General features: G+C 40.6%; 1 protein-coding gene across 3 annotated transcripts in view; it reads right to left on the minus strand.

Moving 5' to 3' along the window:
- Nucleotides 1-24,851, minus strand: part of LOC136876128 (pleckstrin homology domain-containing family G member 5) — a 1,197,778-nt gene that overhangs the window by 1,113,737 nt on the left and 59,190 nt on the right. For 2 of the 3 annotated variants that reach the window (XM_067149820.2, XM_067149819.2), the window contains exon 1: nucleotides 9,582-11,325. The exons of the other annotated variant lie outside the window; for it this stretch is intronic. In XM_067149820.2, coding sequence (XP_067005921.2) covers nucleotides 9,582-10,040 — 459 coding nt within the window. In that variant the 5' untranslated portion in view covers nucleotides 10,041-11,325. Of the gene's footprint in view, nucleotides 1-9,581; nucleotides 11,326-24,851 lie in introns of those variants that run through there. 3 annotated transcript variants of the gene reach the window in all.

Raw genomic sequence — 24,851 nt, forward strand, 5'->3', positions numbered from 1 at the left:
CTGCGTCTTACGAGAGGAAACACTTAATGTATATTACCAGATAGTACTCAAGTTTCAGTACTGATGGATTGTTGATACTTCAGAACATAGCTTTAATAATATTTTTATTGCCTTTACGTCACATCGACACAGTGGTGGTGATGGTGGTGATTATTGTTTTAAGACGAAGTACAACTGGGCAACCATCCTCTATATAACACTAATCAGAGAGAAAAAATGGAAGGGGCCCAACACTTCGAAAAATGAAGGTATCGGTCAAAGGAAGACAAGGGCCACGAAGGGCGTGAAAATGAAAGAGTCCCTGGGCCTTCATACGTAATACCGTCGGGGTCGGAAAAGAACAAGAGTTGACCAAGGGAGGTTGGATAAGATAGATGAAAGTGAAGCGCCTGGCACAAGTAAGTGGAAGCAATGCCAGGACTCAGCCATGAGCCCCGTGGTCGCCAACCCACCCTTCAAAGTTTAGTGCCCCTGGGGCCCCTATTAGTCGCCTCTTACGACAGGCAGGGGATACCGTGGGTGTTATTCTACCGCTCCCACCCACAGGGGGCGCATCGACACAGGTAGGTCTTACGGCGACGATGGGATAAGGCCTAGGAGTGGGAAGGAAGCGGCCGTGGTCTTAATTGAGGTACATCCCCAGCATTTGCGTGGTGTAAAATTGGGAAACCACAGAAAACCATCTTCAGGGCTGCCGACAGTGGTGTTCGAACCTACTTTCTCCCGAATACTGGATACTGGCCGCACTTAAGTGACGGCCCTTCAAATACCACTGGACTGAACCAGGATCGAAACTGCAACGTTGAGTCACTCAACCCGGCATTGTAAGTATCTACAGGGTTTGGGTTTACACGGGAGGTGAATTATACAGTCGAAACAGGTTACACTGACTTCGAAGCGATCGACAATGAACGGTCGTTATAGGCGATAGTTACACAAACCACTCTTTTCTTTTCTTTCGCAAAAATGTCATATGTATAAGCTTTAGGCTGCACATTTCTTCTTCTTCTTTGGTTCTACAGCCGGGTTCCAGCCTTGACCGCCTCAACAACATGCCTCCAGGTGTCCCGATCCTCTGCTTTCGTCCTGCATCCCCTGACTCCAGCTCCCCTTAGATCCTTCTCCACTTCATCCAGCGATCTCAATGGGGGTCGTCCCACTCTTCTGGTGCCATAAGATTCTGTAAATGTCAGTTTCCTACATAGGCTGAACATTTACATGAGTAATTAACAGAAAAGTTTGAAACTTCAAAAAAACATGCATTCATTATATTTTCTCCAGTTGCAATTGGAGTGGGAGTGAGACGAATTTTTCTTTACGCAGTAAGTTGCCTACAGCAATAATATGCTAACAAAATATAAAATAATAAACGAGAAAAAAAGTAGCAACAATGAAAATTGATTACACACGATCTTTAATGAGGTGTTCTCTCTGTCCTTCCAAATTGTATAAATCGTTGAGTGTGATGCTGACGTCTGTTTGCCCATTTTGTACTCGTCATGCTATGAGTGAATTTTCTTCAATATTAAACACTTTCCCTCTCTTTTGCGACACCTTCACAGCGATCCTTACCTTGACTATTGAACAGACTGATTTGAAATCTACAATCTACTGAAAACAAGGGTTTGAAAATAAGCTTTACATTTTTGTCAGCAATCCACAAACCACGTAACAAACAAAAATAAACATTGGACTTTATAGCCGAAAATGTGATAAAAATATACGGTATGTCGTAAATAGCGATGTCGTACTATGTGATTTTTAAATACAGTGTTTATATAGGATTTAAGAGGGACCATTATATTTCGCCGTTGTATCCAGTACGTCGTTAAAAGCGATGCCGCAATAAACGGTTTCAGCTGCTTTATGTCCCACTAACTACTCTTTTACGGTTTTCGGAGATGCCGAGGTGCCGGAATTTAGTCCCGCAGGAGTTCTTTTTACGTGCCAGTAAATCTACCGACACGAGGCTTGCGTATTTGAGCACCTTCAAATACCACCGGACTGAGCCAGGATCGAACCTGTCATGTTGGGGTCAGAAGGCCGTCGTCTCAACCATCTGAGGCACTCAGCCCGGCAGTTTAAATTAAGTCTGATAAAACATCAAATGTTTTTTTAAGTAAGTATTTGATGAAAATGCTTGGGAGCATAATCGTACGTACCGTCACGTACAACAATAATTATGTTATTGGCTTTACATTCCACTGACTACTTTAATGATTTTCGGAGACGCCGAAGTGCCTGAATTTTAGCCCGCATGAGTTATTTCACATGCCGATAAATCTACCAACATGAGGCTGGCATATTTGAACACCTTCGAATACCACATGGCTGAGCGGGGATCGAACCCGCCAACTTGAGCTCAGAAGGCCAGCGCTCTTTCACCTGAGCTACTCAACCCGGCTCATCTACGAATACAGCACACGATGTATTTTCGTGAAGAAAATTAGATGTTGTTTTGTTATAAGTAACAATGTCGATTTTTATTAATACTTTTTCATATTTTTGAGGACATATTTTAGGTTTTAAGCTGTAGATTGCAAATGATACAAAACAAAATTTCACCATTTTCTCTCACTGACCTGTGAACTGGTCCGCTAATTTCAACACAAATATTTGTACGATATCGGTCCTATTTACAGATTTCCTTTATTTGGCAATATCTGTAGTGTCAGCTGTAACCAGTACACAATTCACGGACTACGTGTCAAAGACGAGAATGAAATACGCAAATATCTTTATGTTAGACTACATCTTTGTGAAAGACTTGCTAACTGCTTTGCTGTTCATGCCACCACAAGCTCATACAAAGCCCTAATGCCTGATCTTTCCATATTCTAAGAGCGTACTCGCATATTTGCAAACCACTAACATGAGACCGCGTAATATTTTGAAAACCGGATACCTGTAGATCCAGTAAAAATCACTTAATGACGTTGAATGGATCAAGCTATTCCAGATTCTGAAGGCAATCGGGAGCAAATACAGAGAAGGAAGGGTTAAACCGATAAATAAATTCGAGGGCTATGAAAAAGACGTAGCTACCCAGAAAGGAGTGAGGTACAGCTGCACCTTGCTCCCCCCTCCCCTGAAGTTAAGTGTTCATATATAACAAGTGGTAACGAAAATCAAAGAAACATTTGGAAGTAGAATCCCAGTTCGAGCAGAGATAATCAAACCCTTAGATTTTCCGATGATACTCTTATTTTTGTTCTGAGTCTGCAGAAGATCTGAAGAAATTTCTGAATGGCATGGACACGGTATTGGAAGAGTACACGGTGTAAATAAATAAGTGCATAAATAAATAAGCATAAATCCATACCAAAAGTAAGAATTCAGGCGATGCGTGAAACATCAAAGTAGGGGGCGAAACCTTAAAGGACGTAGATAAATTTTGTTACTTGGGCAGCAGAAGGACTGATATGGTCACCTCCATTGGGGGTGTGTCTGAAATGATCTGCACCACCTCAGGATCAGGACAAGAGTTTACTTTTTTACTTCATATTACTTTTTGAGAACATATTTTCGGTTTTAAGCTGTACATTGCACATAACATCACATCATACATAAGTATGCACATTAGAATGATGTTTTTGCGTTGGATTTATTGACTCACCCTACTGTTCATGCGATAATCTGTCAATTCAAGACTTAAATCACATTCCCATGCGTGTGTCCTCTATCAAGAACAACGGTGATCGTTTTATAACAGTTGACATTCAGTGTTTAATTTCCGCAAACATCCATCAAGTTTAGTATTTAAATCCATTGCCCTTTCCTAAGGATGTCTATTTTACACTTGTAAAATCACTTTTGTTCAGTATTTTTATGTCTGTCATAGTGTGCAATTGTACACGATTGTGTTCTAATTTGTATTTGTAAATCAATTTTGCAAGAAATTGTTATTTAATTGTTATTTAATGTTGTCATATCCTTACGAGGACAATTTATGACACAAGACTTTAATTTGATCAATGGATCACATGTTGTTTCTCGAAAGGAATTGCCTTCTTTTGTGCAGGTTGTCTACTAGAAGAGTTGATATTATCGCATAATCTAATACTTGTGGGCATGGCTTAATTATTGACCTTTCTGTCATATTTTAGGTTGGTCTTCAAAAAGCTGAGGAGGTGTATAAAGAAAAGAAAGCTATCTACAAACCTACTGTTAACTATTTGAAAGACAGATATTAGCTCAAATGCGTTGATGTAATTAGGTCTACTCATAGGAGCACGAGGTGGTATACATCGTATTTTAGGAATTTCAAAAAAATAAATAAGTTTTGTTATATATGTCATTGTGCAGTAGTAGGCTATATGATTGTGGGTCTCTGGTTGTATGGCTTATTGGAGCCCATAGCCAAATGTAAATTATAAAAATACATGTATTTTTGAAGACTTCTATTTGGAGCGTGGCATTGTATGGGTTGAATCATGGACAACAACTAGTACAGAAAGAAGGAGACTAGAGGCTCTTGAAATGTGGTATTACAGAAGGATGTTAACGTCAGATGGGTGAAGAAAGTATCACACATGAAGAGATACTGAAACAACTTGATGAGAAGAAAACAATAATACCGTTATTGTTTTTCCATCCCAATAAGTACTGTTATGGTTTTCGGAGATGCCAAATTGCAGGAATTTCGTTCCACAGCAGTTCTTTTACGTGCCAATAAATCTGCTGACACGAGGCTGACGTATTTGAGCACTTTCAATTTCCATCCGGCTGAGGCAGGATTGAACCTGCTAACTCAACCTAAAAAGACCAGCCCTCTACTGTCTGAGCTACTCACCGTGGCAAATGAAAGCAATTTGGTAAAATGTGACCAGAGGAAGAAACAGGATGGTAGGGCACATGTTGAGAGATTCAGCTCTTGCTCGGTTAGGTTTCGAAGAAAACGTAGGGGTTAAGAAGGCGGTAGAGTAGACCAAGAAATGAGTGTAACAATAACAACAATTATAACGATGACTTAATTATGAATTAGTTGACAGAGAAATCCATTCCAGTTTGGAATTACTAGAGCATTTAAGCACGTAGATATGTATCATTAACAGCTAAATAAATGTTAAATATTGATATCACGGGCGTAACGTTAGGAACTGCAAATCAGGCGAACCCGGGTCTTTAAATGGAACCGTAGATTCCTCTAAGAAACAAAATATATATATAACACATACAGTAGAACCTCCATATGTCGAACCTCCATTACTCGATCTTTTTCTTTTTTTGCTAATTGTTTTATGTCGCACCGACACAGATAGGTCTTACGGCGACGGTGGGACAGGAAAGGGCTAGGAGTGGGAAGGAAGTGGCCGTGGCCTTAATTAAGGTACAGCCCCAGCATTTGCCTGGTGTGAAAATGGGAAACCACGGAAAACCATTTTCAGGGCTGCCGACAGTAGCGGTATCTCGAGTAACTTAAATTTCCCAACTCTTTGTCCTTCACGTGTATTTATTTCTCTATTACTCTAAATTCGGTTACATGAATTTCTCGATTTCTCGAAGCAAACATTTCTTCCCTCGAAGAAAAAGAAAGACTCCGTAAGTCGAATTTCGTACAACATTAACTGTGCAATACGGCATTTGTGGTTTGTGAGGAACAAGTAAAGAAAGGTTTAGAGTGATGCTGGGAGCAAATATGACGGAATGCGAAAACTTCTAAAGATCGGAAAATCGGCGAAGCCTCACTGATTCTCGGGTGTGAATTAATTACCGGTCACTTACTAAAGCAAACCCCGAAGTCGCGGATGACAAGCTCCGTTTACGAATCTCGGCTGCGTCGTATTGACGAGAAGTTTCAACGTGAAGGGAGGAAAGCTTAACACTAACAAACGGAAGAGACTAACAGATTTCTTTTCCAAAGGTGTTACAGGAGGTATGTATCTTGTTTCACTACTGTATGTACTCTATCCTGTCTTCTAAAAAGTTGCTGTAATAAGGGTTATAATTAAAGTGATGCCGTAAAATAGAGTTTGTTTGTACACTTTTGAATGCTGTTAAAAATAATGTATTCGGTATAAGCCCATAGGTGCATAGGATTCAATTATGTGCTCGAAAACGTCATCCTTAATATCTCGAAATTTCAATAACTCGATATAAAATTTAGCTCGCGAGGTAATTCGAGATATCGAGGCTCCACTGTATATACCCCACCCTAATGTCATTGTGCACGGAAATGGTCAGGGCGGTATTGTAGAATCAGTCCAAATAGTTTCCTTTTTACAACTTGTACGTAGAGGAATTGCCCCTTGGCTGCATCTATCAGTAGTTTATTGTGTTGTGTGTAACACAGTGACACGGTCCTCACAAACGACCTGCACCAAATTCTTCTTCTTCTTCTTCTTCTTCTTCTTCTTCATCTGTTTACCCTTCGGGGTCGGGTTTTCCCCTCGGACTCTGCGACAGATCCCACCTCGACCCCCTCAAGGCCAGTGTCCTGGAACACCAGACTGTGTCGGGGATACAACTGAGGAGAGTGACCAGTACCTCGTCCAGGCGGCCTCACCTGCTATGCTGAACAGGGGCCTTGCGGGGTGATGGGAAGATTTGAAGGGATAGACAAGGAAGGAAGTGGCCGTGGTCTTGAGTTAGGTACCATCCCGGCATTTGCCTGGAGGAGAAGTGGGGAACCACGGAAAACCACTTCGAGGATGGCTGAGGTGGAAATGGAACCCACATCCACTCAGTTGAATTCCGGAGGCTGAGTGGACCCCGTTCCAGCCCTCGTTCCACTTTTCAAATTTCGTTGCAGAGCCGGAAATCGAACCCGAGCCTTCGGGGGTGGCAGCTAATTACACTAACCACTACACCACAGAGGCGGTCAAAAAATAATTTACAATAATGAAAATGTATACCAAAACATTATATTTTAGTTGGAAAATGATACTTTGTTAATGTGATAGTATTGTGCACAAATACTGAATGGTCAGCGTTGAGGCCTTCGGTTCAGAGAGTCCCGGGTTCGATTCCCGGCCGGGTCGGGGACTGGGTGTCTGTGTTTGTCCCAACACTGTCCTCTTCATATTCAGACAACACACTACACTACCAACCACTACAGAAACACGCAATAGTGATTACATCCCTCCATAGCCTATAGGGTTGGCGTCAGGAAGGGCATTCGGCCGTAAAATAGGGCCAAATCCACCCTCCACAAGATCCCACAGGTGTGGGAAAAGCGATAGAAAAGTAAGAACAAGATAGTATTATGCATAAATCTTGCAGAACATTTAACTTTTGTCACACATTATTTTCTTCAACAACAGTGCATAATGCCAACAACAAGTTGTAGTAACAATCAGTGAACTCAATTTTGAACGAGATCTCTGCGCGAAGGTAATAATAGGCTTATCAGTTGTGCGGTTTGATATTTTTCAAACTTTATTTGAACATTTTAAAATTTAATATCATTGGTATATTTTTCTATGTTGTAATCGAATAAATTATTGTAAGCGAAACTTTGGTATCGCTTACAGAGTATAGTATTTTAGTTACTGAGAAATGAAACCCATTAAAGTTAAATACAAATATCTAAGTGGTTCATTGTTGGCAGTTCATCAGCTTAGCCATCAAACCACGGAGACCGTCAAATAAAACCTACTAAACATTATTTAATAATAATCTTACAATAACGAACAATCCCTTTGTTCATATAACTTTACAATATATTGCATTACTTCTCATCATCATCATCATCATCATAATCATCATCTGTTTACCCTCCAGGTTCGGTTTTTCCCTCGGACTTAGCGAGGGATCGCACCTCTACCGCCTCAAGGGCAGTGTCCTGGAGCTTCAGACTCTTGGTCGGGAGATACAACTGGGGAGTATGACCAGTTCCTCGCCCAGGCGGCCTCACCTGCTATGCTGAGCAGGGGCCTTGTGGAGGGATGGGAAGATTGGAAGGGATAAGCAAGGAGGAGGGAAGGAAGCGGCCGTGGCCTTAAGTTAGGTACCATCCCGGCATTCGCCTGGAGGAGAAGTGGGAAACCACGGAAAACCACTTCCAGGATGGCTGAGGTGGGAATCGAACCCACCTCTACTCAGTTGACCTCCCGAGGCTGAGTGGACCCCGTTCCAGCCATCGTACCACTTTTCAAATTTCGTGGCAGGGCCGGGAATCGAACCCGGGCCTCCGGGGGTGGCAGCTAATCACGCTAACCACTACACCACAGAGGCGGACTGCATTACTTCTACCAGTTGTAAATAAATTTATATTAAGTTATTTTTATCAAACAATCACTACTGATCTGCATTTAGGACACTCGCCCAGGTGGCAGATTCCCTATCTGTTGTTTTCCTAGCCTTTTCTCAAATTATTGCATAGAAATTGGAAATATTTTGAACATCTCCCTTGGTAAGTTATTCCAATCCCTAACTCCCCTTCCTATAAACGAATATTTGCCCCTATTTTTCCTCTTGAATTCCAACTTTATCTTCATATTGTGATCTCTTCTACGTTGAAAGACACTACTCAAATGTATTCGTCTTCTAATGTCATTCAACTTCCTCTCTCCACTGACAGCTCGGAACATACCACTTAGTCGAGCAGTTCGTCTCCTTTCTCCCAAGTCCTCTCAGCCCAAACTTTGCAACATTTTTGTAACACTACTCTTTTGTCGGAAATCACCCAAAACAAATCGAGCTGCTTTTCTTTGGAATTTTTTCTAGTTCTTGAATCAAGTAATCCTGGTGAGGGTCCCATACATTGGAACCATACTCTAGTTGGGGTCTTACCAGAGACTAATATTTCCTCTCCTTTTCATCCTTACTACAACCCTTAAATACCCCCACAACCATGTGCAGAGATCTGTACCCTTTATTTACAATCCCATTGATGTGATTACCACAATGGAGGTCAAATTAACTCCTATATACTTACAATTCCCAAAGAGGAACTTTCCCCCCATCAACGCAGCAATTAAAACTGAGAGGACTTTTCCTATTTGTGAATCTCACAACCTGACTTTTAACCTCGTTTATTATCATAGCATTCCCTACTGTCCATCTTGTATTTGAGGGGGCCCGAATTTGTTATTTTGCCTTGCAAGCTTATATCACATTCGTTACTGCCTGACTGAAATGCACATCGCTGTAGGCAATGGAGACTGATTACCTATAAAACGAAACATAATTTCCAGCGAGCATTCTCGAGAAGACTAAGATGGAGATATTAAACAATGGCGTTTCAAAATACATAACATTTTAGAAAGCTATTCGGAGTCCGTGCAGAGAACACAAAGAGAGATAAAAGGACGCTCAGATAAATAGCTTGTACAAGTATTCCAAGAAAATTATCTTCAGTTAATAGGGTATACCTTCAGACACCTAGGACTTGCTCAGTAAGGTTAAAGTTCAGGATGACTAGACCATGATCTCAATATGACGAACAGATTAGAGTACATAAAATCAGTCTACGGACTGATGACCCAAGAACAACACGTACTAATTGTATGTGTGCATAATATCCCAAATTAAACTTGTAAACAAGTTTATGGTACACTGTAACGCGCTTACACAACCTCGGGATAATGATGTTTGCCAGTACTAAGCTAAGGAGTTTAATGCCATATAATCTCACTTACCCTCTCCTGGATCTTTCTGAGGCGTTCATCTCGCTTGGAGCCTCCTAACAGGAGACTCTGGGTTCGCTTTACTCCACAGGTAGCTCCTCTTTCGGATGTCAAGTCATGGTCTAAGATCACGTTGTCATCCTCCCCTGTGATGACGTCTTCCTTCAGGGATGACAGTGACGCTGTCCAGGGTGTCTTCTTAATACTGTCAATCCGATCAAGATCTGAGCTCAGACTAATGCTCCGACTTAACACCTTGTTGAAACCAAGATCTGCTAAGGCCCTTTTGATAAAGGAAGGTTTCCTTTGTACCGGCTTTCTCTCAGTATTTGAAGAAGTAGAAGATGTCTCCTTCTCCTTTTTCTTAGTTCTGGCATCTTCTTTCAAGCTTGCCGTCGAATCTTTCCTTTTCCTCCTCATGAGTGGTGTATTCATTTTACTATTACCTCCCAACTGACTTGTGAGCGTCATGATTCTCAATATATTTTAACCTTTCAGCGGCTGAGGAAATAAATACACTCCCATCGTAATTGCACAGATATCAATTGAGGATTGCGGGTATAGTCTTTAATTTTACCTTCAATGAATCACAAACTGAAAATAAGTAAGAATTTCACGTTAAATATTATAGTATCCCGTTTGAAATATTCTTCGTCTAGGATTTTGTGTCACAGATGTGTAGAAACATTTTCGAAAATTTTACGTATTATTTTGCAAAACCTTAAAAAGTCTAGTTGCATAAATTGAATCACTGTCATTTAATCACTTCACTAAATAGGCAATGCTAGGGATATCGTGATACAAGCGAGTTTAAAACTTCTTAGAAAAGAATTACTTTGCTTCTTCCCTTTTTCAGAACTTAAGTTGTAATCGACAGAATCACTTTAAATATATTTAAGATGTAATAATAAACCCTTAGCAGTAAATACCATTTATGCTTGTAAGAATTCTCAGTGACACGTAGACCAAATTCCAGCTGATTTTTTTCACTCACTTGTTCCTCGTTTCGCCAAAGAATAATAGACAGCATGTCCAATAATATGGTGTAAAAACAGCGGTTATCACTTCCACAACGTTATTACTTGAACTTCATTACATCTTAAAATGTGAGCACTTTACAAAAGAGCACTAACTCGTCTTGCCACTATCACGTTTCTGTCTGACCGAACAGACCGTAGCACACTTCCACTGAATATAATGATATCGCACTGAGGTGGGTTCTTCCCACACTGACAGTAGATACCACCAACAACAAGTACTTCTACTTCCCACACTCTTACTTTCAATTGTGATCAGTGGTACACTTTCTTCTTAGTTACACTGACACAATACTTTCTTTCCACTTGGTTACATCCACCTGCCAGTCTGTCTTCCTTCCTTCACCGAACGAAGAAAGGCCGCACAATTGATGTCACACTTCACTGCCCTCTAAATGCCACTTTCGCCTTCTCGTAAACAGGCCATCAGATGGTTTGCAAACTTACAGTAATTTATTTCCCTAATATGCACTGATTGTTCTTACTACAGCTGCCAGAATTTCTGTTCTAATATGCAGTAGCAGGTAGTTTGAGAGTTGCGTTATGATAGTATAGGAGAAATTCATTAAACTGTATTTATCTACAAGTACGCGAAGTTTTCGCGGCTGGACGCGAGAGATGATACGCGGACGCGTACTAATTAAGGCAGTAAGCGACCTAGGTCAGAGCACGGCATGTTGTTTACCGACCGCGGGGCTACGGGTGTACTGCCGCGCCAACAGCGCCACAATACTGCTCGGCCAGCCTACTTGCCGCTTGCTATCTTATCAACAACAAGTGTTACGTATGTTTGCAGCAGAGAAGGAGAACGCAATGACTCATACAGTTTTTACTACTCATGTTTATAACGCCTGCCTCCGCTAATTCCACTCAATACTTCAATCGCAACCTACAAACCACAGTGGTTCAGTCGGTTAATCGATGTCATTCTGTTCCGAAGATAGCAGGTTCGCTTCTGGCTGAAGTCGATGACACTTGAGTGTGTGTTTAATTCGACAGCTCCTAGTCTCCACGTTAAAGAACTCTAGCGCGACAACATTCTGACACCCAAGCATCTCTTAAAATTTTCCGGTATAGCAATAAAAGGGGAGCTAAATATTAATAAGGTGCGATTAGGAGGGTAGTAGCTTTCTTAGTTCAAGCTGGTGGGTTTCGATCCCGGGTCACTACAGTGCTATTTGAAGATGCTCAAGTCAGGTTTGTTCTCCACTGTCGGCAGCCCTGAAGATGGTTTTCCGTGGTTTCCCATTTTCACACCAGGCAATTGCTGGGGCTGTACCTTAATTAAGGCCACGGCCGCTTCCTTCCCACTCCTAGACCTTTCCTGTCCCATCGCGCCGTAAGACCTATCTGTGTCAGTGCGACGTAAAGCAACTAACAAAAAAAAAAAGTCAGCTTCATGTCGGCAGGTTTACTGGCACGTAGAAGAAACTTCTGGGAAACAAAATTCGGGCACTTCGGCATCTCGAAAAAGCTGTAAAAATAGTGAGTAGGAAGTAACACAACATTATTATTATTATTATTATTATTATTATTATTATTATTATTATTATTATTATTATTATTATTATTATTATTATTACCGCACGAGTTGGTTGTGCGGTTAGGATAGCAGAGCTGTGAGCTTGCATTCGGGAGATGGTGGGTTTGAATCGAATCCCACAGTCTGCAACCCTGAAGATGGTTTTCCGTACTTTCCCACTTCCACACCAAATAAATGCTGGGGCTGCACCCTAATTAACACCATGGCCGCTACCTTCCCAATCCTAGCTGTTTCTTATCCTTGCGTTGCCGAAAATCTGCCACGTGTTAGTGTGACGTTAAACCACTTGCAGAAAGATATTATGATTATTATTATTTCATTAGTTAGATGTAATAAGAGCCTCCGTGGCTCAGGCAGCAGCGTGCCGCCCTCTCACCGCTGGGTTCCGTGGTTCATATCCCGGTCATTCCATGTGAGATTTGTGCTGGACAAAGCGGAGGCGGAACAGGTTTTTCTCCCGCTACTCCGGTCTTCCCTGCCATTTAATTCCAGCAACACTCTCCAATATAATTTCATCTGTCAGCTATTAAGCATTGCTCCAGAAGAGTGCGACAGGCTTCGGCAGCCGGCACAATTCCTATCCTCGCCGCTAGATGGCGGCTTCATTCAGTCCATTCCTGACCCGGTCGAATGACTGGAAACGAATGACTGGAAACAGGCTGTGGATTTTTCATTAGTTAGATGTAACAAACATAAAAGTAGCGAGAGTGGTCGCCGGTACAAAGAGGTGGGAACAAGCCAAGAGGCTACACGAAATGAGGGTATAAAGACTAAAATTATGAATAAACTCGATGGAAGCTGTGCGAATTAACTTACATCGGAGTGGGGTCATGTAAGCCGAAGAAAGATAAGTTACGTGGGTAGATGCAGAGTGAGTCTCGGTCAATAAGTGGCCACGGCTGGTCCGTGGTCGAACAGCACTGCACTCTGACCGGCCAACCGAGCAGAAGAGGGGTGGTCACGGCTTTACCGTGGCTCTACGCCTCTGCATTCGGGAGACAGGACAGGGCTGGACCTCGCGGCTGGCCCCAACCGAAGGCTGTCCTGAGAATGGTTTTCCGTTGTTTTCCATTCTCCTGCACTAAGGCGAATGCCGGGACAGTTCCTAGTATAGGCCACGGCCGCCAACCCCCTCACCTTCTCCGAACATCTCCTTCACCGTGAGAAATCTCCCAGCCTGAGAGACGGCGTCACCGTCTACTCCCTTCAGGGAAGGAATGAAAACATTTTAGTATTAGTAGTAGTAGTAGTATAAGTTACCTAGGAGTGTAATGAACTCGGCTATGGAGAGATGGAGGGTAAGAAAAGCAGAAGGAAATCAAGGTGACAATGGTTAGAGTCAGGTTTTAATGATTTAAAAATAACAGGTGTGGAAGTAAATGAGCCCACAGAGCTAGTTGCAAATAGAATATTGTGGAGGCGCTTGTTTGATGAACAGAGGCTTTCACACGGAACGTAGAAAGAACGGTCTATAATTAATTAATTAATTTACTAAACATTATAGTTCATTCCATGTTAAGAAAACAGTATTTTTCTTATGACAACAGGGTTGCCATATCGAATGGCTCTGCTCAACACCATCACGGGAAAACGGCAGCATTTAAATTTGTGAAATTTAGTATTTAAGTTCAAGATAAAAAGCGGAAGAAACTATGCTGCAAATTCTTTTTATGAACTAAAGGGGACGGGATGATTACAGGGGGTATTTTTGGTTTGTACAGAATCAGAGCTAAACTACGGCACATAAAATCTCAGCATTGAAATGTAAGGCAAGTTGGGGGAGAAATTAGAAGAAGAATATTTTCTATGGGCTCAAGGGATGAGGTATGCATTTAATAAATTTTCCAAGGCAACGCGGTGTACTACTATGCTGTCGTATCGCTCACAAAAGCAATAGTAAAAATTAAATTCGGTCGTAAAAACTGGTAAAATTAAAGTGCGCTTAAGAACAGCTAAATAACAATAACGAAGGACAAATAAAACACATGGCATTTTTTTTTATCAATGCAAGTTATGCCATGACGTATCGTTGCACATCACAACACCAAAATCTTCAGTAACAACTTCTGTACAGTACGAAAATAGTAGAACACAAACAAATACTAGGCAATATACAACCAACGCTCACTCAACACAAGATAAGTACTCAGTGATTTAATGCCTAAAAACACAAACGGACAAATAAATACTGTAGATGACTTCACTACAGAGGTGAGCTGCCGGCGGTTCACAGAGTGACGGACTACGAGAGGCTTCTACCAGAGCAATACAGAAGAAGAAAAATGAAGGAAGGCAACGAAGCGATGGCTGTTCCTGCCATTGTGCTTCCTCCCTACGAATATATTATTATGAAAAAAATGTTATGTAGTTATTTTAATAACTTACGGGCAAAAATGCCTCATCCTTTCTATCTATCTTTCATAATACATTACAAAGTACAGTATAATATCCCTTAATCACGAGGAATGATCGGTGTCTCAGAGGGGGTGTGTTCACTCCTTGTAGGACCATAACAGCAATACTGTTTTCTTAACATGGAATGAGTTATAACTACTTTTACGACATTTGGAGACGTCGATGTCCCAGAAATTTCAGCCCGCAAACGCCAAAAGTCTAAAGGTATTATTATTATTATTATTATTATTATTATTATTATTATTATTATTCCTGGCCTTTCCCCAGGTACCTATGGTCATCATTTTGAATGAATTTTGCTTCGTTTTTCGGCTGGATGCCTTTCCTAACGCCAACCCCATATGAAGGGTTGCATTTGTTATTGTATTTTTCTGTCGTGGTTTGTCGTGCGATGTGTGCGACGTGTTGAGTGTATTTGAAGATATGTGTTAAGAAGAACACAAAAACGGAAGCCCCGAGCTAGAGAAATTAACTAGACTAATCGAACCTCGAGCTCTCTGAACAGAAGAACAGTACGCTGACCATTCAGCCAAAGTGCCATATTATTATTATTATTATTATTATTATTATTATTATTATTATTATTATTATTATTATTACACTGCTACCGTTTGGATTAATTACTCTCGTCAAAGTACGTTGGACATGGAGTTATGGAGTAGTATTGCTGGACTCATAAGTGCTATGGGTTTGACCCCCACTCACGTTCCTCCTCGATCAAGTATTTTGTCCTAGTTTTCCATTTTCGATTCCTGGTGAATACTGGACGTAATCAATCAATCAATCAATCAATCAATCAATCAATCAATCAATCAATCAATCAATCAATCAATCAATCAATCAATCAATCAATCAATCAATCAATCAATCAATCAATCAATCAATCAATCAATCAATCAATCAATCAATCAATCAATCAATCAATCAATCAATCAATCAATCCAATCAATCACCACTGATCAGCATTTAGGGCAGTCGCCCAGGTGGCGTATTCCCTATCTGTTGTTTACATAGTTTTTTCTTGAATAATTGCAATAATATGGAAAGTTATTGAACATCTCCCTTAGTAAACAATTCCACTCCCTAACTCTCCTTCATATAAACGAATATCTGTCCCAAATTGTCCTCCAATTCCAACTTTATCTTCATATCGAGGTCTTTCCTACTAAAAACATCACTCAAACTTATTCGTCTACTGATGTCAGTCCATGCCACCTTTCCACTGTCAGTTCGGAACATACCATTTACTCGAGCAGCTCATCATTCTCCCAAGTCTTCCCAGCCCAAACTTTGCAACATTTTCGTAACGCTACCGCTTTGTTGAAAATCATCCACAATAAATCGAGTTGCTTTTCTTGGGATTTTTTTTTCCAGTTCTAGAATCAAGTAATCCTAGTGAAGGTCCCATACACTGGAACCATACTCTAGTTGGGGGTCTTACCAATGACATATGCTCTCTCCTTTATATTGTACCCTTTATTCACAATCCCTTGTTCTTTTTTTTTTATTGCTTATGGCTTTACGTCGCACCGACACAGGCAGGTCTTACGGCGACGATGGGATAGGAAAGAGCTAGGAGTGGCAAGGAAACTTTAATTAAGGTACAGCCCCAAGCATTTGTGAAAATGGGAACAATCTCATTTATGTGTTTACCCCAATGAAGATCTTTCCTTATATTAACACAGTAACAGTGATTCCCATAAGGAACTTTCACCCCATGAACGCAGTAATTAAAGCTGACAGGACTATTAGTGAAACTCACAACCTGACATTTAACCCCGTTTATCATCACAACATTGTCGAGATCTTTTTGCAGTTTTTCACAATTTTGTAACTTATTTATTACCTTCTTGAAAGGCGAAACCTGTGTAGTTGTGCAGAATTTGTGATAGTCATCTGATATGTTTATTAGGTGGAGGGCTAGAATAAGTTACTCAGGATGCTTATTGATTTACTATTCAGAATTTGTCTGAAGTAAGAGAGGTAAATCCAAAGGAAGATCGTGTTCCAGATAGCCGCTGTCAGTGTCGTGATTCCAAACTCGGATCAGAGAACGATGTAGTCTCCCGACCTGGTCATAGGGCGTGAATTAATTCTACGCAAGTTTTTTGTTTGGTGTGACTGTTGATATCTTGATCATAACCAATAGAATCTCCTAAAATTCGAGCTACTGGAACCCAAGTTTTCTTTTCTAAATTTCATATACACTGACTAGGATTTAAATCTTGGTAACTTAGGTAAAGTAAAGGGGTGGGACATAGACATAGAGATAGAAGAGGGTTTTCCGTGGTTTCCCATGTTCACACCACGCAAATACTGGGGACTGTATCTTAATTAAGGTCACGGTCGCTTCATTCCCACTCCTAGCCCTTTCCTATCCCCTCGTCGCCGTAAAATCTATCTGGGTCGGTGAGACGTAAAGCAGATTGTAGAAAAAGGAAAGAAAGAAATTGAAGTTCTTCTACAGACTTTGTAAGTATTGTGTTCCATAATCTCGCTGAACACTGACATGGTATTCAGATTTCATTTAATGATCCAGCTGTTCGTCCTTCAGACGTCACACGCTTACGACACCGTGGCCAATAAAGATGGCTTAGGAACAGTGTGTCATAAGACAAGGCCACAGTCGCAGATAAAGCGTTCGAGTTCGGTAATAACTTAAAATATCCCAGAGGGGCGGCAAAGATTATAGATGTAATCACCATAGACAACAGCCCGAATCACTACATTGTCTTCAAAATAAATTGCTTTTTCAGTATAACAGCTAAAATATGAATTATGCAAACCACATAATACAAATGTTGGTAACGCTGTTCTTCTGTTATAGTTGTTTGGGGAGTCTGGTTTGTTTCAACACTCAACGCATGACTTATCCTCACCTGCTCACCTCCTGGCAAGTTTCAGCTGAGATGATAGATAGATCTTGGTACAATTTGAAATTATTGTGTTTGACATCAGCTTTGACAGTGTCTGTCACAAAAGCAGGTGCAACAGTAAGTTCAAGCAGGACTACAAATATTCTAAAAATACCCGGCAGGAAAACAAAATCATTTTTTTACAGCAAATTGCATCAATATGATACCAAGGCCAAGCCGTCACCAGTAAGCCCAACGACTTATGAGCCACTCCTGTTCATGAGTGATAATGAGGACAAAAGTGGCTATAGGTAAACGAAACCCAGGGATAGTCTATTTTTTTTGCTAGGGGCTTTACGTCGCACCGACACAGATAGGTCTTATGGCGACGATGGGATAGGAAAGGCCTAGGAGTTGGAAGGAAGCGGCCGTGGCCTTAAGTAAGGTACAGCCCCGGCATTTGCCTGGTATGAAAATGGGAAACCACGGAAAGGGATAGTCTAAGACATATTTATATTGTATTTGAAACTGATACTTATGTAGAAATCAAGCTGCGTGAAGAATTGCAGACCTCCCTGTGAGTAGAACCATGTAATGCATTCAGTGGTGGCCGAAAGGGGTGACACATACAGAATGGCTTAACGACCACAGGACAGGTGTTAATATAAGGAAAGATCTTCATTGGGGTATTCACATAAATATGATTGTAAATAAAGGGTACAGATCTCTGCACATGTTTATGAGGGTGTCTAGGGGTTGCAGTAAAGATGTAAAGAAGACAGCATACAAATCTCTCTGGTAAGATCCCAACTAGAGTATGGTTTCAGTGTATGGGACCCTCACCAAGATTACTTGATTCAAGAACAGGAAAAAAAAATCTAAAGAAAAGCAGCTCGATTTGTTCTGGGTAATATCCGACAAAAGAGGAGTGTTACAAAAATGTTGCAAAGTTTGGGATGGGAAGACTTGGGAGAAAGAAGACGAGCTGCTCGACTAAGTGGTATGTTCCGAGCTGTCAGCGGAGATATGGTGTGGAATGATATTAGTAGACGAATAAGTTCGAGTGATGTCTTTAAAAGTAGGAAAGATCACAATATGAAGATAAAGTTGGAATTCAAGAGGACAAATTGGGACACATATTCGTTTATAGGAAGGGGACTTAGGGATTGGAATAACTTACCAAGGGAGATGTACAATAAATTTCCAATTTGTCTGAAATCATTCAAGAAAAGGCTAGGAAAACAACAGATAGGGAATCTGCCTCCTGGGCGACTGTCCTAAATGCAGATCAGTAGTGACTGATTTGATTGGGATTTGTTTCTATTTCCTTGTGTCAGACTCTTTATAATCATCTTTCTTATCCCAGTTCCCTAGGTCAATTGTTGTTCTTCGCATATCCCGATGCGTGGCCTATGGAGTTGCTCCTTGAGTGGGGAGGGTAGAATATAATGGTATTCTTTTTGTGTCAGAAGAAATGACTGAAATGATACTCAGCTATAAAGTGTGGGTCGGTTTCTTACTTCCATTTTCCAGGGCATTTTGTTCACCTTCGCTATCCGCATTCCATTAGTCATTCCTTGTTCTCTTCCATCCCTGACAGTATTAGGTTTGCGAGACCTAGAGGGTCTTTCACTTTCATGAACTTCGTGACTGAACGGATTCCAGCACGGACAGTTATTGTTGCTCGTTTGACATCATCCATCCTCGAAATGGTTTCCGCCGACTTCGAGTAATTATTTGGGGGTGGGGTGTGGTGGGGGGCAGGGTTAACATGAACACAGGCATGCGAAATGAGGAACATGTATTAATGCAAACATTCTTATATATTAACAAAATTCACGAACAATCAGAATAATAGAGGTTGTTTCTCAAATACATTTTTGGACGGGTCTAATGTACAGAGTTTTCAATAACATTCATATGTATTCAGAACAACAGACCTTGATTCATAAATAAATATTTTGACGGAATGTCTTATGTGGGGAGCTATCAGAAATAATCACAAGTAAACAAAATAGAACTTGTTTCATAAATGCATTTTCTGAATACATGTCGTATAGCTGTATGTTGTTAATTTCATGATAATAGCTCTACCACCAAATGTACCGCCTGAATATTCTCCATTGAAAAATGTAATTCTATGAAGCAATGCCCGCTTTCTAATCTCATTTCTTGATATAAAATCATCTAACAAACCCGTTGGGGCAGTAGCGACGTTTGAGAATATGAAGTGGGGAGAGGGAAAAAATTTTCATACAACAAAAGATTCAGGGTATATGCATCAAAACTGAAGAAAAAGCGAATTCGACAGAAAGGTAAGTATTGACAGTTTACCAACTTAAGAGCAGTAATAATATTTTTTAAGTATTTCGATCCAGTACCATACAATAAAATTTTCACCAAAGGAAGAATAAATATTATGCATGTATTACAATTAAATAGAAATATGGCGTGATTATAAAATTAAAAATCACCTAGTATTTGACTATACACTAAGAAACTAACAGACATTAACGAGACTGCCAAGCTGTCGAATGCGCGCGGCAAGCGGGTGGAATCGTACCTCAGTGTCCATGCCGTTGGCAAAAAAAAACAACCTGCTACCCTTCCTCACAGCAGATACAAATTCTTCGCTATTTGCTGTAACGCTACACAAATAGAGTAGTAGGGCTGGTCGGGTTCTAAAACACCTTATCAGCATTTTTGTGCTGAGTCAGCACCCGAGGTCATTGACCCCGGCCAAGGTCATTGGCCTCATGACGTCAAGACCACGTGACCGTGTCGTCACGGCCATATGCTGTTTATAAACATGGCCACGTGCTCTTGACAGCTGTCATCTTGACAGACCCTTACCTCACTTTTGTGTTTTGGCGCGGAATTTGAACAAGAGAACGTCACTAACCTCACTGCTGCCATCTTGACAGATCCTAACCTCGTGCACTTGTTTTGGCACGGAATTTGAATAAGTGGGCGAGGCTTACCTCACAACTGTCATCTTGACAGGACCTAATCACGTGCTTTTTGACATGTGTGAGGCACGGAATTTGAATAAGTGAGCGACTCTATTCTCACTTCCCATTATCTTGACGGGGCTTAACCGTGTGCTGAGGCGTGCAAGATTGCAAGGCAAACCTCAGATAATTTTTTTGCTTTGTTGAATTAGGAGGAGAGGGTAGAGAGGTAGTCCTCTTTTCTGGGTGAGTGAGAGACGTGCTCGCTCTCTCTCTCTCTCTCTCTCTCTCTCTCTCTCTCCCTAGAGGTCCACCGCCTTGGCGATGAGTCGTCTACCAAAAATTTTGCCCCGGCTAAGATGCCAGGGATACGGCCGCCTCTCTCGAGGTGACCGAGTGTATCTGTTTTTTTGTTTATTTTACGGGGGGCCCCCGTAGCCCGCTCCCCCGCCGTGACCATCGACTCAATCTACATGGCCTCCGACATGCTATTAGTTTCTAAGAAGAAAAGAGATAGCTGGGTAGAGTGGGAAGTGATACAAGGAGTATCTGCCTGTTTCAATGTCAGACACGTTACCAGGCGAGATTGTGTTAGGTATATGGTGTTGAAGTGTGGTATTGAAGGGTCAGGGAAAAACCACATAGGCAGAAAGAAGAAAGAGCCTACATGTTGTAACCGTCCAGGCTTCTCCAGCCCTACTAATTTAATATAATATCATTTTACGCGATATCATTTGATATCAAGTTGATCGGCCATCGGCAATTATTTGTAATAACATATTTATTCAACGTCAATCATTTGTAATCAAGGCTTTTTGGAATCATATTGTATATATAATAACATCGTTTTAGTATTTAAATTATTATATTATGTAGGATAAGAATTCATTATGTTGTAAATACGGTCAATATGTTGAGACATAGTTGTTTTCATTTCATCTCATGTTTGTGTATACGGAGGGTTATTCTTGAAGCTTGGGATTTTGCGTGCGTCATGGGTTTATCGTATGACCAAGGCTAGTAAACAGCGACCCGTACGCGAGGCTTGCAAGCTGGTCAGCTATATCATCTCCACGCCTTCTGGACTTGTCGAGGAAGAAGGGAAGGGGAGTTGATGCTTCGATCTATCGAATCAGATACTTCGTTGTATATGAGTTTTGAGATTGAACTGTTACCAAGAGTGGGGGTGAGCCCGGATATATACTGATTCTCAACACGAGAACGGGACCTTACGACCTTACAACCTTACAACCTAACTACGTGAACTCCATCACTACTACTTCTACTGTGAACATCTACTTTGAACGACGTGATTTGATTTTTTAAACAGTGTGTGGTCGCTCTGCGACATAAGTATTTTTGTACAATGTGTTATCGCTTCGATACAGTACTTAGTTGCGGTAATGTTATCGGATCTACGAGAAACGAAACAAGCTTATGGCTTGTGTGATATTCAGTAAATATTGTGGACGAAGAACTATGTTTAGTTCAAGTCTACGGAATTTTGGTACAAGTCTGTACCGTATAAATAGTATAGCTCAGTTGGATTGAGATTTCTACTAATATGGAAAAATTCATATCTCTGAATTTTCTCCTCTTAAGCAAAGCTGATCAGTTTTTACAAGTATAGGGCCAATGTCTAATTTAAAGACTAGGCAAGTAGGGAGTGTTAGTCCAGATAGCCCGTACCGTATCAGAGAAGGAAGGAAGGATGCCCAAGCAGCAAATTCAACATCGAGGAGAAGAGAACGAGTAACCACGGAAACCAGATGACTTGAACGGAAGCTGCAATTGGTGAGCTTCAATTAGATAAAGCAAGCAATAGTAAATTCAGTAAATTATAAATTCCTCCACCCTTTAAGGAAACTTTTCCGATTCATCTCATTGTTTTTTTGTATAATAAATTCATTTGTATTTTATATTGCATTAATTTTCTTTCTTAAGCGATACTTAATGGTTAATTATTTAAAATCCTACCCCTGTGATTTAAGAGTAAGTCTCTATGCTAGTAAATATAAATTTTGGTTTACAGTTTTTTTAAAACTGTAACCATGGCGCCCAAACATTACATAGAGAAATGGGGAACCATGGAATGTTAATTGTTTCTATTTGCGTGGCAATTTGCGGGCAAGCCACAAATAGTTTATTTAATATTCATGTGTCCCTAGATAATAACTTCCATCTCCCCAAGTGTTTTGACGAGAGGGAACAGTTACAATGTAAAACCTGGCAAGTGTATCTGCGGCTATCATCGGTATTTATACAATCGTTGAGCGGGTGAGGGGGTGCACAGATCCGCGAGCAGTGGAAAGGGTAATGCGCGTGCATTGACAGGCGATTGTTGCCTGTTGCACAGCAACTAAACTCACGAAGACAACAGAACACAGATAACTGATTGAATAGCGAAGAATTTGGGGACAAAGTTCCTTGTTATCAATCACTACCCTTTTTCTATATTAAAATACAATACTTCGTGCCTTTCTTTTACGGTAATATACTACTTAAGTTTTACTCTTAATTGTAATTGTGTACACATTGTTCGTTTATTACCACTATTCCTTAATTTCTCCTGAGGTTCATTTCGATATCGGTAACGTCATAGCATAGTATCGATACCACAAAAATATTCAAACAAAATATCTATACTGAAATATCGGAGGAAAATCTATATTTACTCATATCGATACAATTGCAGTATCCCTATCTGCAACTATGGTAGTAAGTCAGAGTAGTTAGCTCTATGCTCTGCTGCCTTTTTTTTTTTTTTTTTGCCTCCTGGAGTTAACCTGTTACTCATTCAAGAGTAGAGTGAGTGAACCTCAGGACCCGGCAATTCCCCATAAGCAGAAGTTATTTCTAAATTTTTCGAATTCCTCACGGATCATCCAACCCACAACCTGTAGGTGAACCAAGCACTCCTCTGCCATCTCGACTGGGCTGCTCCCACCAATAGCAGAATTCTAATCACGAATTAACACCAAACCAGTTCATGTTTCCCCTCTATGGCCTTCAACGGCCAGTGTATATTATCAGTGGGAAGTACATTGCCACAGAACCGATAATAGAAGGAAAGGTTTCCTCTTAAACGGCGAGATATGCAATTAAATGGTGGATCTTGGTTAGGAAGCTCGAAGTAGTTTACTGTGCCACCGTAAAGATCTAATTTGCGCTTATTTTTGCACAAACAAGTCGTCGCATGTGGACATGAAAACGGAGAAATGCACAGTGTTTGTAGTAGAGGTCTGAGGTTTTCAGACTAAGATCGTAAATATCTACACCAACCACAACTTGGCAGGTTCAATCCTAGCTCAGTCCGAGGGTATTTGATGGTGATCAAATACGTCAGCCTCGTGTCGGTAGATTTACTGGCAGGTAAAGGAACTCCGGCCTGACGAAGTTCCGGCACCTCGGCGTCTCCAAAAACAGTAAAAGTAGTTGGTGGGACGTAAAGCCAATAACATTATCATTATTCACTGGCAAGTCGCATGTGGACGCTCCAGTGCAAATATCGCCACAAATCTTACTGAATTTGCTTTTATTTGTATATGAACACTATCAGATTACTGTTCAACTATGGCATATCTTCATCAATGTACACGTGATTTTCTTTCGGGGTTCATTGATTTATACAAGAGCTTTCCGTGACAGGGACTAAAAGAGTCAGGCCTATGACGCTTTGGTGCTAAAGTACAAAGAGGTTGATTACATGTTCATTTCCTCAAAACTGAGTGGTAAAATTGGTACTGAAAACTGTGCGATGTGGACACATTTAGTTTGCACAGTATACTGTAGCTTGCAACAATCTAATTTGCGCAGACATTTGCACAGAGAAGTTGTTGCGTGCCGACAGCTCTTAAGGTACATTACGTGTGCGATCACCCCCAAGTTAATTCCTGTTTCTCATATCACAGTACTGTCACTGGAATTTTGCAAAGGAAAATGAATGTGGGATTCTGAAAGGAATAGTCATATCACTATGGGATGAAAATATTGGGGTCTTGCGGCCACGATCACGATATCAACAGCCACGTAGAATTACAGCTTACTTTATCTAAATCACCAGAATAAGGGCTGAGTCTAGATACTTCTCTACGGGACGGTCCAGTGAACGCATTACAGACATTTTCTTTTCCTTTTATTTATTTATTTATTTATTTATTTTATTTATTTATTTATTCATTTATTTAGGAAACCAAAACAATGAGATGCCGAATTACCGAGTTCCGCAATTAAATATAATATTTACAATACAGTAGCACAACGCAAACTAAAAAAATGGAAGAGCAACGAACAATTAATGACAAAAGTAGCGAAAGAAAATTAGAAACTAACACGGTAACTGTAGGTAAACAATAATAAAATTAACAATACAGATAATGCAAAATGAAAAGGAGGAAATTTGAAGACTGAAAGTAAAATGAAGAGAAGAACTTATAACTAGGCACAGTAATACAAATAGTTACATAAGTAACAGTGGTAGT

This window comes from Anabrus simplex, chromosome 6 (genome assembly GCF_040414725.1).
Source record: "Anabrus simplex isolate iqAnaSimp1 chromosome 6, ASM4041472v1, whole genome shotgun sequence".
Lineage (NCBI taxonomy): Eukaryota > Metazoa > Arthropoda > Insecta > Orthoptera > Tettigoniidae > Anabrus > Anabrus simplex.